Raw genomic sequence first — 16161 nt, forward strand, 5'->3', positions numbered from 1 at the left:
CTTATTTGTATATTGGTTTTAAGCTTATTTGTATCTTATATTGGGGGTTACTAATAAAAGGGTTACAAATAGCACATTGTTTGTATCTTTTGTAAATCAAAGATACAAATAACAGGTATTTGTATTTTCGGTTTGAAAGAAAAGATACAAATAATAGGTTATTTGTATCGTTTTTTTGAATCAAACGATATAAATAACTCATTATTTGTATATTTTGTTTCAAAGCAAAGATACAAATAATGGACTATTTGTATCATTTGCTTCAAACAAACAATACAAATAACCCTTTCTATAAAAAATATTTACAATTATATATATATATATATATATATATATATATATATATATATATATATATAGGGAAATTTGCAAAAAAACACCTTTTAAAACCCCTTTTTTGCAAAGAAACACCTTTTATAATTTTTTTTGTAAAAAAACACCTTTTAAGAGACTTTTTTTAAAAAAAGATACCTTAAATCAGTTTCCGGTGACTTTTGTCAACTTTCCGGCGTTGACTATGCCAGTCAACGCCGAAAAGTTGACAAAAGTCACCGGAAACTGATTTAAGGTGTTTTTTTTTTTAAAAAAGTCTTTTAAAAGGTGTTTTTTTACAAAAAAAAATTATAAAAGGTGTTTCTTTACAAAAAATGGTTTTAAAATGTGTTTCTTTGCAAATTTCTTTTATTATTATTATTAATAATTTTTTTAAAATTTTTTTTTATTTTTTTTTATATAATAATAAAAATAAATTTTTTTTAAAAAAATAATATTAATAATAAAAATAAAAATAAAAATAAAAACAAAAATTTAAAAAAAAGTTAAAAAAAATTTAAAAAATTTAATAATAATAAAAAAAATAAAAAGTATAAAAAAATATAAAATAACAATAATAATAATTAAAAATAATAATAATAATAATAATAAAATTTAAAGTAAAAATTAAATTAAAAAAATATTTTTTTAAAAAAATAAGAATAATAATATTTATTATTATTATTATTATTATTATTATTATTATTATTATTATTATTATTATTAATTTTTTAAAATTTTTTTTAACTTTTTTAAAAATTTTTGTTTTTATTTTTATTTTTATTTTTATTATTAATATTATTTTTTTAAAAAAAATTTATTTTTATTATTATATAAAAAAAATTTAAAAAAAAATTTTTTAAAAATTAATAATAATAATAATTAGGGAAATTTGCAAAGAAACACCTTTTAAAATCCTTTTTTGTAAAGAAACACCTTTTATAATTTTTTTTGTAAAAAAACACCTTTTAAGAGACTTTTTTTAAAAAAAAAAACACCTTAAATCAGTTTCCGCTGACTTTGGTCAACTTTCCGGCGTTGACTGGCATAGTCAACGCCGGAAAGTTGACAAAAGTCACCGGAAACTGATTTAAGGTGTTTTTTTTAAAAAAAATGTCTCTTAAAAGGTGTTTTTTTACAAAAAAAAAATTATAGAAGGTGTTTCTTTACAAAAAAGTGGTTTTAAAAAGTGTTTCTTTGCAAATTTCCCATATATATATATATATATATATATATATATATATATATATATATATATATATATATATATATATATATATATATATATATATATATATATATATATATATATATATAATTGTAAATATTTTTTATAGAAGTGTATTCAAGTGCATTCAAGCTTTGTAGATTAAAAGCCAACGAGAAGATTTAAGTGTTCGTACTTACAAAAGAAAGAGCAAAATCCAACCCTTTATTTCTAATGACCACATAAAATGTTCCATCGAAGAGGCAAGTCAAGCATGTCAGCAACTATAACCTTTATTTCTAGCATTTGAGAAAAGAAAACATTAAAGCATATCAATAAACGAGTGCAATGTCAATCTCGAAATCTAAAAATGCTACAGAATTAAAACAATTGGAGGCTAACACTAGTGGAAAAAACCTTATTTGCTGTAGTTTTTTGACCTTAATATGCTGCGGTTTTGTCCCGCAGCAATAGTCATAGCAGCAAATGGCCTATTGTAATTGCTGCGGTTTAAAACCGCAACAAAAAAAAGGCTATTTGCTGCGGGCTTCTTAAAAAACCGCAGCAAATAGTGTATGACTATTTGCTGTGGTTTTTAAGAAGCCCGCAGCAAATAATAGCCTTTTTTTTGCTTTTTTCGTTTTAATACTAGTAAATAATCCAATAATGTACAATGTAATAAACAATGATTAATCAATGATAATCACCAATTAACACCAATAATCAACAATAATCTCTTTGTAAACTCTCGATCGTATATATAATATAATAATATGTACATATACAAATTAAAGTCCTAATAAATCAAAAGGTGTTTTTAAACTTGACACAATTACTTTTAAACTTACTCTAGTCATAAAAATAATGAATTCTTGACTCCAAAAAGAGTGTCACACATCAAAAGCTCTCGGTTTTTGAGATTCAATCCTACATGTTTCATATAGAAAGCAGCTTGCGAAAGTGAATAGTGGATTCAAGTTGAGAATTTTTGTCCTTCGAATAAACATCGATATGGCAAACTATCAATCTGCAAATCCAATGAAACACAAATAAGCATTAAACTCATCAAAAAAATCATTAATTAACATCCTAGAAGTACATTAGAATACCAACTTAATCCTAAAAATAGAAAAAGAATAATACATTATCAACAATCAATCACCAAGGAAAATCCTCATTATACAGTTAAAATGAAATGGGAAATACCTTTGGAGGGCTCATTACAAGGCTAGTGAGAATCTGACCAATTATATTAAAACACAAATTGTCAGCTTTATAGTCTGTAACTTCTACGTAATCTACTCTTTTCACACATTCTACATAATATTCTAAAAGTACAATCATAAGAGTTGGAAACTTAATCATTCACAAACATCGCGTTCAATCTTAAATCTTTATAAACATAAAAATAATGACACAAAAGCAACAAACCTTTTGAACCTGATTGAAGCTAAAAGAATTGTTCATTAGCTAAAAGATATCTTCTTGTATTTTATAAGTAATGTATATAAATCTCATTTCATTCTGAGGTTCTTTAAATCTCTTCAGTTTCTTAGCCGATTTTCGATAAGCAAAAGCCACTATCCTACTTCTAAATTTCTACTTCACACAGATAATAAAGCAAAGCAGGTTTCATACCAGCAAAAATTATCATCACCAAATAAAGATTGATAATTAAATTACATGATTATAATCTTACATGATGTCGTTTACAAGAACAACTACCATTGAACCATTGATACCACATACATAAGTAATTATTCACATTCAAATATACAACTACATATATACATAAGTAAATTATTCACATTCAATCTACCCTAAAAATCCTAATCAATTAAAATTATTCACATTCAAATATTCAAGTACATACATAAGTAAATTATTCACAATCAAATATAAAATACATACCTTGGTAATGAGATATGATAATTTTGTTTCTACAATAAGATTATGTAACCTACAATGAAAAACAAAATCAAAATTAGTATAAAAAAAGACTAAATCCTTATTAAAACACAATGACTTGAAAAAGAACAAGACTAACCCTGGCTTTTGAAGGAAAAGCAACAATGGTGGGTTGAAGAACTTAAACAAAGATGGAGAAGAAAATTCGTCCAATGGGTGGTTATTGAAGCAACAAATTTCAACAACAAAGGAACTTGAAGAACTTAAACAAAGTCGTGGGGTTTGGAAGATGATGAACGAAATGAAGAGAAAACACAGTAGAGTCGTATGATTTGAAAAACTTGAAGAACTTGAAAAGATTTTTCGTGGGTTTTCGAAGAAATTTTCTGAAATTGAAGAGCTTAAAGAAGAAGGCAGTCGTCGTCGTGGGTTTTTGAAGAAAGTTATTTGAGAGTTTTAAGCAATTGAACGTCAAAACGCGGTTCTTATATTTTTTTTGAAATGACTATTTGCTGCAGGCTTCTTAAAAAACCGCAGCAAATAAGCATTATTTGCTGCGGTTTTAAAAACCCGCAACAAATAATAGCCTTTTTTGTTTTTTTTTTTTGCTTTTTCCGTTTAATAAGCACTTATTTTCTGCGGGCTTAATAAAACCGCAGCAAATAATGCTTATTTACTGCGGGCATCAGGTAGCCCGCAGCATTTGTACTATATATTTTTTTTTTTTTTTTTTTTTTTTTGCTATTTAATGCTGCATCTAAGGAAAACCGCAGCAAATAACGTTTTTTCCATTGGTGTAAGCTCAAAGAGTTAGACCTCTTATCAAGGATTTTGGTGTCCAAGTTTTATTCTTGAGAATATAATTGCATTCCAAACCCATTTTGAAGCTCATGATACTGATATCATCTTGCAAGATGCAAGTCCCTACTCTACACCATTTTAAACAGAAAATTTATTTCACTACATAATATTTCTCAACAAGTTTTTCAATCCAAAAATCCTCATGAACTAGTCCCCAGCTTTGAATTCAATATGTTCAAAGAAAACAAAGCAATTCAACCAGGTTTCAGTGAATTACCCTCACCTAGACTTTTTTTCAATTTCAACCCATATACCCTTTTTATCATTTCCAGATTCAATCAAATCTTCCAAATCTCAAATTTTTATGTTTGTCGTAATCTTCTTGACACATTTCATTTAACTTACATAAATAGAATTTCAGCCCAAATCTGTGTTACCTCGCACTGAATAAGTTGACAAAAATGCAATTGAAACCTTATTATCAAATAAAAGCTTAAAATACATTGAAAACAAACAAAATTGAAATTGAAAATAAATTAATTACCTCATTGAATGTAAATTACTGATCTTCAAAAAGTTGTGCGAATTAGGGCTGAAATAAGAGGAGAGCGAACAATTTTTTCTTTGTTCGCATGTTCGCAATGCCGGCAACAACAACAATATCCGGTGTAGAGGAAGCCGGTAGCAGCAGTCGCGGTGTGGTAGAGGCCTGCAGAAGCAACATCTATGTCGTCAATGGAAGTAAGCAATTGGCATAAGAAATTTGCAATGTTGAATGGAAGCAAGCAGCAGGTTTGTTAAGATGCTAGTTGCATTTTTCTCTAACTATAGACATGTCGCTTATGATACTATTCATGTACTATTTGCAACTATAGGAAAGGATAGTATTGTTTCTTTCAATGCATTCACTGCCAATGCTATCTACTTTTAACACTCTCCCTTAAATGCATTACATAAATACTAAAATTTTATTATAACATTTATAGCCCTAAATCTGCCTTGTTAAAAACCTTCATCAGAAAAAATCCAGTGGGATAAAGAAAAAACCTGATTAAAAGAAAATGAAGTACAGCGGGCATATTTCTCCCCCTGAAGCTAACATATGTCTTGAAATCGGCACATTCCAATCTTGCATACCAAATACTCAAATTTTCTTGACGGAAGTGACTTTGTGAACAAATCAGCGGAGTTTTCACAGGATTGAATTTCTTGGACTTTTATCTTTATATCTTTCTGCAAATCATATGCGAAGAATAATTTTGGTGACAAGTGTTTTGTTCTGTCTCCCCTGATTTTAACCTTTTCTAACTTGGTTGATACAGGCATCAATATCTTCATAGATTGTAGTAGGTGCCCTAGTTGTATCGTTTAAACCACAATCTTCTTGGAATTGGCCGATCATGGATCTCAACCATACACATTCTCGATTGGCTTCATATAAAGCTATAAGTTCTGCATGATTTGAGGATGTAGCCGTTAGAGTTTGTTTTGGTGATTTCCAAGATATTGCGATTCCTGCACATGTAAATACATATCCAGTTTGTGACTTAGCCATATGTGGGTTAGATAGATATCCTGCATCAGCATATCCAGTAAGTATGGCATCATTCCTGACTAGAAAAATAATCCAAGGTCTATAGTTCCCTTTAGGTATCGAAATAGATGGTTTATCCCATCCTAATGTCTTTTTGTTGGTGCATTACTAAACGTAGCAAAAAAGTTTACATAAAATGCTATATCAGGTCTTATATTATTTGCTAAGTATATTAAAGCACCAATGGCACTCAAGTATGATACTTGAGGGCCTAAATTTTTTTTCATTTTCTTCTTGTGGACGGAATGGGTCATCCTTTATGTTTAATGATTGTATCACCATTGGGAAACTTAGTGGATGAGCCTTGTCCATGTAAAATCGTTTTAAAAATTTCTCAGTATAATTGCTCCGATGGACAAATATTTCACTTTACAAATGTTCAATTTGTAGTCCAAGGCAAAATTTAGTTTTTCCTTAATCCTTCATCTCAAATTCCCTCATCAAATATTGAGCTGTTATTTCAATTTTTTTTGGAGTTCCATTCAGATTTAAGTCATCTACATACACAGTAATTATTACAAAATCGGATTGAGATCGTTTGATGAATATACATGGACTAATTTGGTTGTTTTTGAATCCTGCTTTCATAAGGTATTCACTCAAACGATTATACCACATTCATCTCAGATTGCTTTAATCCAAACAATGATCTTTTTAATTTTATGAAAAACATTTCTCTAGGTACATTCTTTATTGGTAAGTTTAGTCCTTCAAGGACCTTTATATAGATGTTTTGTCAAGTAACCCATATAAATATGCAATTACGACATCTATCAATCTCATGTGTAGGCGTTGAGAAACTATTAAACTTACCAAAAATCTGAGTGTGGTTGCATCAACTATTGGGGAATATGTTTCTTCATGATCAATTCCTGGCATTTGAGAAAAACCTTGAGCTACAAGTCTTGCCTTGTATCTGAAAATTTCATTTTTCTCATTTCTTTTTCTTACAAGTACCCATTTGAAGCCTGCGGGTTTTATGCCTTTTGGAGTTTGTAAAATTGGCCCAAAGACTTCTCTTTTTTCTAACGATTTTAACTCTGTTTCAATTGCTTCTTTCCATCTTGACAAATCAGGTCTTTTTACACATTAATTAATCGACATTGGCTCAAGATCATTTATTATATCAATAGCTATGGAATAAGCAAGAGACGCATTTGGAATAATCCTTTTCGATTCCATTGTTTCTTGGAGAAAATACAATTTTCTTGGTTTTAAATCTTTTGAACCAAGTGGCCTTCCATGTTTTCTTTGCACAACAATTTTATCAAGTTTTTTCCTTTTCATCAGGAATTTCTATTAGGTTCATGACCTGCTACTAATTGCATTGGCAAATATTTATGATAAGTTGTAGGTCTTAGCCTAATCAATGATGTTGCATGTAATATTGCATAACGCCAGGCCGATGATGGTAATTTTGATTTCATTAGAAATGTTCTTGCAATTAATTGCAATCTCTTAATTAATGATTCAGCAAGACCCTTTTGTGTGTGAACATGTGGCACAGGGTGTTCTACTTTAATTCCAATTGACATGCAATAGTCATTAAAAGTTTTGAGATGTGAATTCACCAGCATTGTCCAATCTAATAACTTTTTACTGTATAATCAGGAAAATGATTTTTCAATTGGATGATTTGTGCAAGTAGTTTTGCAAATGCATTATTTCTACTTGATAGAAGGCTTACATGTGACCATCTTGTGGAAGCATCTATTAAAACGATGAAGTACTTAAAAGGTCCACATGGTGGATTAATTGGTCCACATATATCTCCTTGAATTTTTTCAAGAAATATAGGAGTTCAGTAACAATCATATTTACTGATGGTCTAGTAATAAATTTTCCAAGAGAACAAGAGAGGTGTACAAGAGCTCATTTGACTGGGGAATCTTAATATTTCTTAGAGGATGTTCGACTAAATTTTCTATTATTTTATGCATCATCCCAGTGCCAGGATGACCTAAGCAGTCATGACATAGAGTGAATAGCTCTTTATTGTCTAGTCTTATCATATTTATTTCATTCGGGCGTACATGAGTGAGATATAATCTCGATTAATATGCTGACATCCTTTCAAGGATAATTTTTGTGCCATTACTTTCTATTATAAGGCATAAGAATTCTTTCTCATTTATAGTGTTGGTTTCCACATGATAACCATTTTGGCGTATTGCCTTGAAACTTATAAGGTTACTTCGAGATTTACTCGAGTATAGTGCATCATTTATTACTAATTTTGTCCCCATAGAGAGTATGATGCATGCTTTTCCAGTGCCTTCAATTAATTTTGTTATTCCTGATATGGTATTGACATTTGCATGAAGCAATTTTAAGTTTGAGAAATATTCACGATTTTTCAATATCGTATGTGTGCCTAAACCTTGATAAGAAAGTCTAATCCTCAAACACATCACAATTGACCTTGAAGTCTTCAAAATCACCTGAAATGACCATAAAACAACCCAAAGACAAGAACGAAGTAAAATCACCTCTAGCATGTTTACGACTCCATTTTAGTGTCAAGTCTAGCATTTTAGATTGATATTATGCACATTACACGTGATTTTACCTTGTTCTTGTCTTGGGGTTGTTTTATGGTCATTTCAGGTGTTTTCGAAGACGTTAAGGTCAATTACGATATGTTTGAGGCTGACACTCGTATTAAGTTTTAGACGTGCTTATTAGAGCATTAGCACAGTTTTCGAGGATTCTCGAGAGCCAACCTATGTTAAGATAACTTCTTGATACATTTGGAGGACTCGTCGCTATATGCAACTATGTAGCAATGCCTTGACGATGCTTACAAAGCCTCGAAGATGCAAACGAAGCCTTTAATCTGTAATCTAGTCAAATTTCACTGTTTTGAGCAAATGTAGAAGTGATTTGGTTGAGCCAGTGCCCATTCGGTCGAATACTTCATGTGTTCGGTCGAATAGATGAAGCAACTCAAGCACAAAGGTCTTGAAGCTGATGTTATAGCCGAATAAACAGCCATGCAGGCGAATAACCCACGGTTCGGTCGAATGGCCTAAGGATTTAGCCAAATGGAAGATCATCTCTTAAGTCTTGGCTTCAAACTTGTTGGAATCGTCGAATGAAACAGCATTCGGTTGAATGGGTGCTCATTCGAGCGAATGAGTATCCCATTCGGCCGAATGGGCCTACTACTGCGTGTAACTCATTTTCTTTGCAAGCGAAACACGAGGGCTATTTTATGGCTTCTCAAACCCCTTTTTCTTAGGCTATAAATACTCCTAATTTTTATATATCCCTTATGCCTACTATTAGTGCTTAATGTGCCTCATCTTAGAACATCAACTCTTTATTGCTTTCATTTTCTTTATGCCCTATATTAGATTAAAGCTTTCCTTTAATGCTTTCTTTACATTCAAGCTCTTTAGTTTAAGCCTTTATTTCAAGAATTGTAATAGATTCAAGCTTTCTTCCATTCAAGCACTTTCATTTATGTAAGTTTTCATTCTTATATTGCTTTCATGTAATTTATTTCTTTCACTTATTGCTTTGGTTGATTTCTTGTTTTCATTTATTGCTTTCTTGTTCCTCATTATTGTTATTTCTTTCTTTATTGCTTTCTCTATTGCTTCCTTATTCATTTACATTTAAGTTCTTCATGTTTTCATCTATTGTCTTGTTATTTGTTTTTACCTTAGTTGTTATTAATATGAGTCAGTAGTTTATTAAGAGTTTTGATTAGTGAAACCTTAGGATTGGTTTTGTTCTTCATTGTATAGGATTAGGGTTTGAGGTTAATGATGCTTGTTTGTTGATATTCGATACGAATCTTGTCCTATCACTCCTTAGGAGACATAGGACGATTATAGGTCGTTTCGTATTATTTGTGGGGTCACCAACATCCTCTCGGTATCTTGAGTGTCATGATTGGTTATTGTTTGATTTACCTTGGCCTAGCTTATCTTTTGTATTAATTGACCTTCCTAGGGTGGACCAAGTATATCTCGGCTTGTCTTTTATTGCTTTTATCTTTTTCATTCTTGCTTTGTTATTATTGTTATTAGTTTAGTCCAACACCCAACCTTGCATATAAACTTTCCTACGTTAAGCTTAGAGTCTAACATCTTTTGTTTTCGTGGTTCGATCCCCTACTCCCACTATACTTATGTAGTGTCTAGGGTGTTTGATTGATTGGTCTTTTAGCAAACGACATGAAAAGTCGGTTATCAGTATGCTAAAAGTACGTCACGTGCCTGTCACGTGCCAATTGACAGTTTCGTCAAGTGGTAGTTTTTGCAAATAAAAATATCATATAAAGTAGTTTTTTTGCAAAAAAAAAATTAGATTGGATAATTTTCTTTGCAAAAGATGCTATATATTAGATATTTTTTTTGTAATTTTGCCTAATCTATTTTAATCCATTTCATTCAATTTGCCATGTTTTATTTATTGGATATAACACTTTTACTTCTTATATTCTTTTTTTTTAAAAAAACTTTATTTTTTATAGTTTTTGTGTCAAAAATCAATAAGACGCTCTCCTTGCATCCTATTCATTTTTGATCAATTGTTATTTTGTTTTGTCCAACTTCTAATACATCATTTTTATTTATTGACTATGATCACCATTTTTTTCATCTCATCAATACATTTTAACCCTTTTTTTAAATTTCAATTAAACAATTCATTATTTCTCTTCTTTAATTAAAAATATAAGTTTTTTAAATAAAATTTTATTTCTATTTTAATAAAAAATGAGGTGGTTTCTTTGTTAAAAAATTGAATAAAATTAAAGAAAAACAATCCCTCGGATTCGAAATACAAAAGCCAGTGAGTTAAACAAATATCGAACGGCTCAAAACTGATAGAGAAAAAGGAGTGGTGATGTGGGAGAAATTCAAAATAAGAAAAGAGGCGCTCTCTTCCCTTACTTTACTTGGTGTATTCTTTCATTTCAATCTAGTTTAGGGTTAACGCCTTAACGGTTGAAAAGAAATAGAAATTCCAGTAATGGAGAAGTACGAGAAGTTGGAGAAGGTTGGGGAAGGCACCTACGGGAAAGTGTACAAGGCGAAGGAGAAAGGTACTGGGCAACTAGTGGCATTGAAGAAAACGAGGTTGGAGATGGACGAGGAAGGGGTGCCTCCCACGGCGCTGAGGGAGGTGTCGCTATTACAGATGCTGTCGCAGTCGCTTTATGTGGTGAGGTTACTCTGCGTCGAGCACGTTGAGAAGACTAACTCCGCCACTGGCGTTTCCAAGCCTCTTCTTTACCTTGTTTTTGAATACCTAGACACGGATCTCAAGAAATTTATTGATTCACACCGCAAGGGCTCCAATCCTCGCCCTCTTCCTCCTTCCCAGGTTCAGAGCTTTCTGTTTCAGCTTCTGAAGGGTGTTGCTCACTGTCACAGCCATGGGGTGCTTCACAGGTATGTGTACCTTCTTTTCATCTTCTTCAGCATAATTCATACTCCCATCCACGAATTCAAATTCTAATTTCTTATCAATACTTAATAGTTCAAAATTTTGACAGAGATCTGAAGCCGCAGAATCTTCTACTGGACAAAGAAAAGGGTATCCTTAAGATTGCGGATCTTGGCCTTGGCAGGTCTTTTACGGTTCCGCTAAAGAGCTATACCCACGAGGTCAGTCATCACTGCTTACTGCTTACTATTGTCATTTTGTCTCAAGTTTTTTCAAAAATTAAATTTATCATTGCAGATTGTCACCCTTTGGTATCGTGCCCCGGAGGTGCTGCTGGGTTGCACTCATTACTCCACTGCCGTTGATATTTGGTCTGTTGGATGCATCTTCGGTAACGCGCTCTCTTGTTAAATAGATTACTGTACCAATTTCTTTGATATTTTCCTGACTTTTGTCTTTTCTTCAGCGGAAATGGTGAGAAGGCAAGCTCTATTTCCTGGAGATTCAGAATTTCAACAGCTATTACACATCTTTCGGTACCAAACCTGATCCCATTATAGTCTCTAGTTTTACAAGTGTGGCACTGGCAGACCTCCTTTTGCAGCTCTTGTGTTATTTTTAGTTACTGTAGTTGATTGATTTAGTCCCTGCGTGCATAACATAGGCATTTCTAGTTCATTGGCATTCAAACCTTTTTATGCCTGTAGGTGTTCTTTTTTGTAAGGTTTTTGCTCAAATTAGTATTTTTTTTTTGAATTATGCTTAAATTAACTTAGGAGAGAGTGTGTTGTGTTCTGTTTTGTAAGCATTTTGCTTACCTTAATTAGGATTGCTTTTCTGAATTTGTAAAGGATTTTTTCTAACTTTATGGAGAGTACAATTTCAACTCATGGAGCACATGCTAGGTTCCATTTTTTCAAGCCTATAGCCATATATTACCTTTTTCAAAATTTATCTATTGGAAACCTTATGTTTTATTTCAGCTTTAACAATTAATGTCCTGTTTAGAGAATATACTTCATCAAATATAAGGGGGTTTGAATGTTAGTTATTAGCATATAACTCGGCCTTATGGATGAGTTTCTTTTTTTTTCTCGGATGATTTATTATAGTTGTTAGACCCTGTACATTTTGAAGACAAGGATTACTGGACTTTGTTTTGCGGCTAATTAGTTTATGCATTCGTAGACATTGTTGCCCCATATGCCTTAGCGCCTACTTTTACGTGTTGAATTATTCATGTAATTGTTGATCATGCAAGGTTGTTGGGAACACCAACTGAGGAGCAGTGGCCTGGAGTAACTTCTTTAAGGGACTGGCATGTCTATCCTCAGTGGGAGGGGCAGAACCTTGCTCGTGCAGTTCCATCCTTAGAACCTAATGGTCTTGATCTCTTATCTGTGAGTACCTCATGCTGTTGCTAGTTTATTATGTGCTATTCTGTTGCTTTATTTTGTAGTATTAAATCAATTTGAAATTGTAGAATCAACAAACAATGTTCAATATCAGCCAAATCAATCAAACAAATTTAGATCAATTGTACAAAAATAATTTTATTTAGGAAAGGAAAAACAAAACAAACAAAAAACCTTCGTAAATTGCGGTGTGCACACTGCAGTGGTAGTGGGCAGGTGGCATCTTTGGTAGTGGGCAGTGACCTTGGACGGTGGCATGCTGACTGCTAGTGCAGTTTGGCTAGCTGGGTAGGTGGCGATTAGCGAATGGTGAGTTTGTGAGTGTGTAGCGTGACCAATGGGTTTTTGCTGTCTTGTTGTGCCACCAATTATCTGCCGGGTATGATTTGTTGTGTTAGCCGCCAGGGGGGTTGATGGTGTTGATCGGTGTGTTGGTCTAGCTGGTAGGGGATGGGTGGTTTATTTCATTTATTTGTTAAAATCATAAATTGTAAAATAGAAAAATAAAAATGAAAATTTAACATAAACTTAATAGAATATACTAAATCTAACGGATTTTGCTACTATGTTGTTGTTGGTGACATAGTAATTTTAATGGTAGAATGTGGGAAAAAATAAGAAAGTTGCTACCACTTTCTTTTGAACAAGATATGTGCTCTCATGTGGAGCATCCCTAAGAAAAACTTCCAGAGGGCCACAAAACATTTTGAAACCACTAAGATTGACTTTACAATGTTGCAACCTTCAATGGTAAATGTATCACTCCATCCCTAATTTTGGAAGTAGTAATATTTAGTAAGTAGTAAATAATAATATGACTTTGGTCTATGCATATGGGTCATTCTATCATGATCATCCAATAAGAAAGCTTTCAATTTTTTTTCAAATGAACGATTTGAAGACCTATTTATTTGAACTAGGGATTGTAGAATTAATCATTCGGACCTTCCCATTCATAAATGTAAAACTGGATAGGAAAAAAGAGGAATTCTAGTTGAAAGATGTCTAATGAAATCGTCGTTGGAATTGAGATTTCATTCCACAAGAGAAATACCAATCTTCTACCACCCTTCAAGTCGAATTAGCAAAAGCAATGTCTTGTTGCATAATATGGATTTCAAACATTCATGATCTGAATGTGAATGAGTCGAATTACTTATCTTTCAATCTAGACGGGCTTTTAAGTTTTAAATACATGTCTGCTACTTGCTATATTTTTTGTAGTTCTGTGATTCTTAGTGAAGTAATGCAAACCAATTATAGGTCCTTTACTCAATTTGCAGTCCCATTTCTTATAGGTCACAGTAAATGGTTTAAGAAGCATCTCAATGTACTACTTCCGTTTCTTCTTATAAGTCACACTTTAGATGTATCCCTTTCTATGTAATTTTTTCTTTTTATTTCTCGCAGTTTCTGTACATTCATTTTTTTGCTTGTCACACTTTCACCTTTTGCCTTAATTGTATTTTCTTTCCCATTTTACTCCTGCTTTTTCCATCATTGTTCTATTAATATGATGCATACCCCATCTTTTACCCTCCTTTTTACAATTACTGCAATCATTTAACAATTTCCATCTGAATGATGCCAAAATGACATATTAACTGCGTTGATTATTATTATCGGTGCTATAATATGACAAATAAGTACGGATGATTGTGGATCTAAAATCTTGTTTAACCTGATCCTATATAAATGTTTTGTATCTCATTTTTCTGACTCAACAAGTCTGGATTGGGTTTGGATCTCATAAATGAAAAACGAGTTTATATTTGAGTCTAGATTCTTAGACCAAACTCAAACCAGACCTCCTTCGCCACATAGACCTTGACTCAGACCCCTAGCTATATAAATTACAAACAAAAAATGTCATGTGTGATGGCTGCATACGTGCGACCGCTCATGTGTTCAGCCCATAATTTTAAAGTTATCATTTTAAAGCTTGAATTGGACATATTGGACGGCATTTTAAGTCTTGAATTTGACAAACATTAAACCATTGGAATATATATTTTAAGTCTTGAAATAAATATTTTACAATTAGAATAGATAAGTAAAGTATACAATACAGGGTTAGAGTAGGGGTTTTAAGAGTTATAACTGACATTTTAAGTAGTGGAATGAATGTTTTAAGGGTTGAAGTCGATAGCTAAAAACTAAATTAAACCTCTGGAAAAATTCCTAATTCTAGCTGCAAACTGCAATTCAACTATACAAGTGACCCAAGAGTAGTGCCTTAAAAGTAGGTCTTGAGTCTTCACTCGTGAGTTATGAAGGGAAAGGAGATTGTATGTATATTTGAGGCAAAAAGCTAATAGTCAAAAAGCCATTTACTTATTATTATTTTCGTGTGAGATTGAAATCAATTGTGATGAAAGGAGAACGGTTATTGAACATCCTTTAATGTTGATATTGGAGGGAAATTACTATTGACAAAAGTTGTGGAGTAATACTAAGGGGTCGTTTGGATTGAATGTAAGTATTTAAACGGGTAAATAAAAGTCAGTAAAAAAATAAGGTTACTTAGATAGAAGATTATAGGAATTTAATTGTTAGAAATGTGGAAGAATTGGTTAGAAAATAATAATTACTTTTCTCATATTGGTGCATAAATTTACCTTGGGGAGAGTGGGGAACACTATACTCCAAATAAGGGAAATCATCATCTTTTTCATTTATCTTTTTTAGTGTACTCTTCATTCCATTTCTTTTACAATTAATTTATTTGCACCTTTACTTAACTTTATTCCATTAGTTTGACTTTTTTTACTTTCGTAAATATAATCTGCTTTCAAAGTGTCAATATTGTTTGTTTTTGTTTTTGTTGATTGTTTCTACGTTGGAAAGCTAACAGTTTTATAATATTGATTTTGATGATGTAGAAAATGCTCAAATATAATCCAGCAGAGAGGATCTCGGCCAAGGTAGCACTAGATCATCCCTACTTCGATACTCTTGACAAGTCTCAATTTTAAAAATGTTTTAGGTTCAAGCCCTCCTGCTTCATTGTGTCATCTTCTTGGTGATACCACTATTTACTTGTGCTTCCTCTTAAAAGTATTTCTAGTGTTGGAGATATTTCATCCTTTTCATATTTGATAACTTTGTGCAATTGTTGGCTTTTAAAGTAGCTTTAAAAATATATGTTGTATTTGATAATTATGAAAGGAAAGGAAGGGGAAGGGGAAGGGGAGGAAAAATTGTTGTATTATCCTTTCATATCCTTTTTTATATTGACCATGGTGCAAAACTTCGATCACAGCTGCGATCACGGCCACATCACTGTCATGATTGTAGGTTGTGAGAACGAAAAAAATTCGGTTATTACGAAACGAGTCGCGATAATTATACATGATAATAATTTATTTTTTTACTTAAAATATATTCTTTAAATGGTTTATTGTTAGTTAATTTTGAAATATTACACAATAATAAAATTTAAAATATTAAATAAAAAAGTAGTCAATTATACATGAAATTCCTTTAATATTACGTAAGAAATACATTTACGTAGTCATATTACA

At 31.7% G+C, this 16161-nt stretch overlaps 1 protein-coding gene and 1 long non-coding RNA gene across 2 annotated transcripts; one reads left to right on the forward strand and one right to left on the reverse strand.

Annotated features, from left to right (window-relative positions):
* Positions 1-2245: 2245 nt before the first annotated feature.
* On the reverse strand, positions 2246-5168 carry LOC130825814 (uncharacterized). The gene is made up of 3 exons (XR_009046961.1): positions 4773-5168; positions 3431-3479; positions 2246-2546 (listed from the first exon to the last, which is right to left on the reverse strand). It is a non-coding gene; the product is annotated as an uncharacterized LOC130825814 (long non-coding RNA).
* A 5479-nt stretch (positions 5169-10647) lies between these two features.
* Positions 10648-15867, forward strand: LOC130826192 (cell division control protein 2 homolog C). Its single transcript, XM_057691762.1, has 6 exons — positions 10648-11227; positions 11332-11443; positions 11520-11613; positions 11689-11758; positions 12484-12622; positions 15520-15867. The coding sequence occupies exons 1-6, from the start codon at positions 10806-10808 to the stop codon at positions 15610-15612; spliced, it is 930 nt and encodes a 309-aa protein (XP_057547745.1). The 5' UTR covers positions 10648-10805; the 3' UTR covers positions 15613-15867.
* Positions 15868-16161: the final 294 nt, after the last annotated feature.

The sequence above is a fragment of the Amaranthus tricolor genome, chromosome 10, assembly GCF_026212465.1.
Source record: "Amaranthus tricolor cultivar Red isolate AtriRed21 chromosome 10, ASM2621246v1, whole genome shotgun sequence".
Taxonomy (NCBI): domain Eukaryota; kingdom Viridiplantae; phylum Streptophyta; class Magnoliopsida; order Caryophyllales; family Amaranthaceae; genus Amaranthus; species Amaranthus tricolor.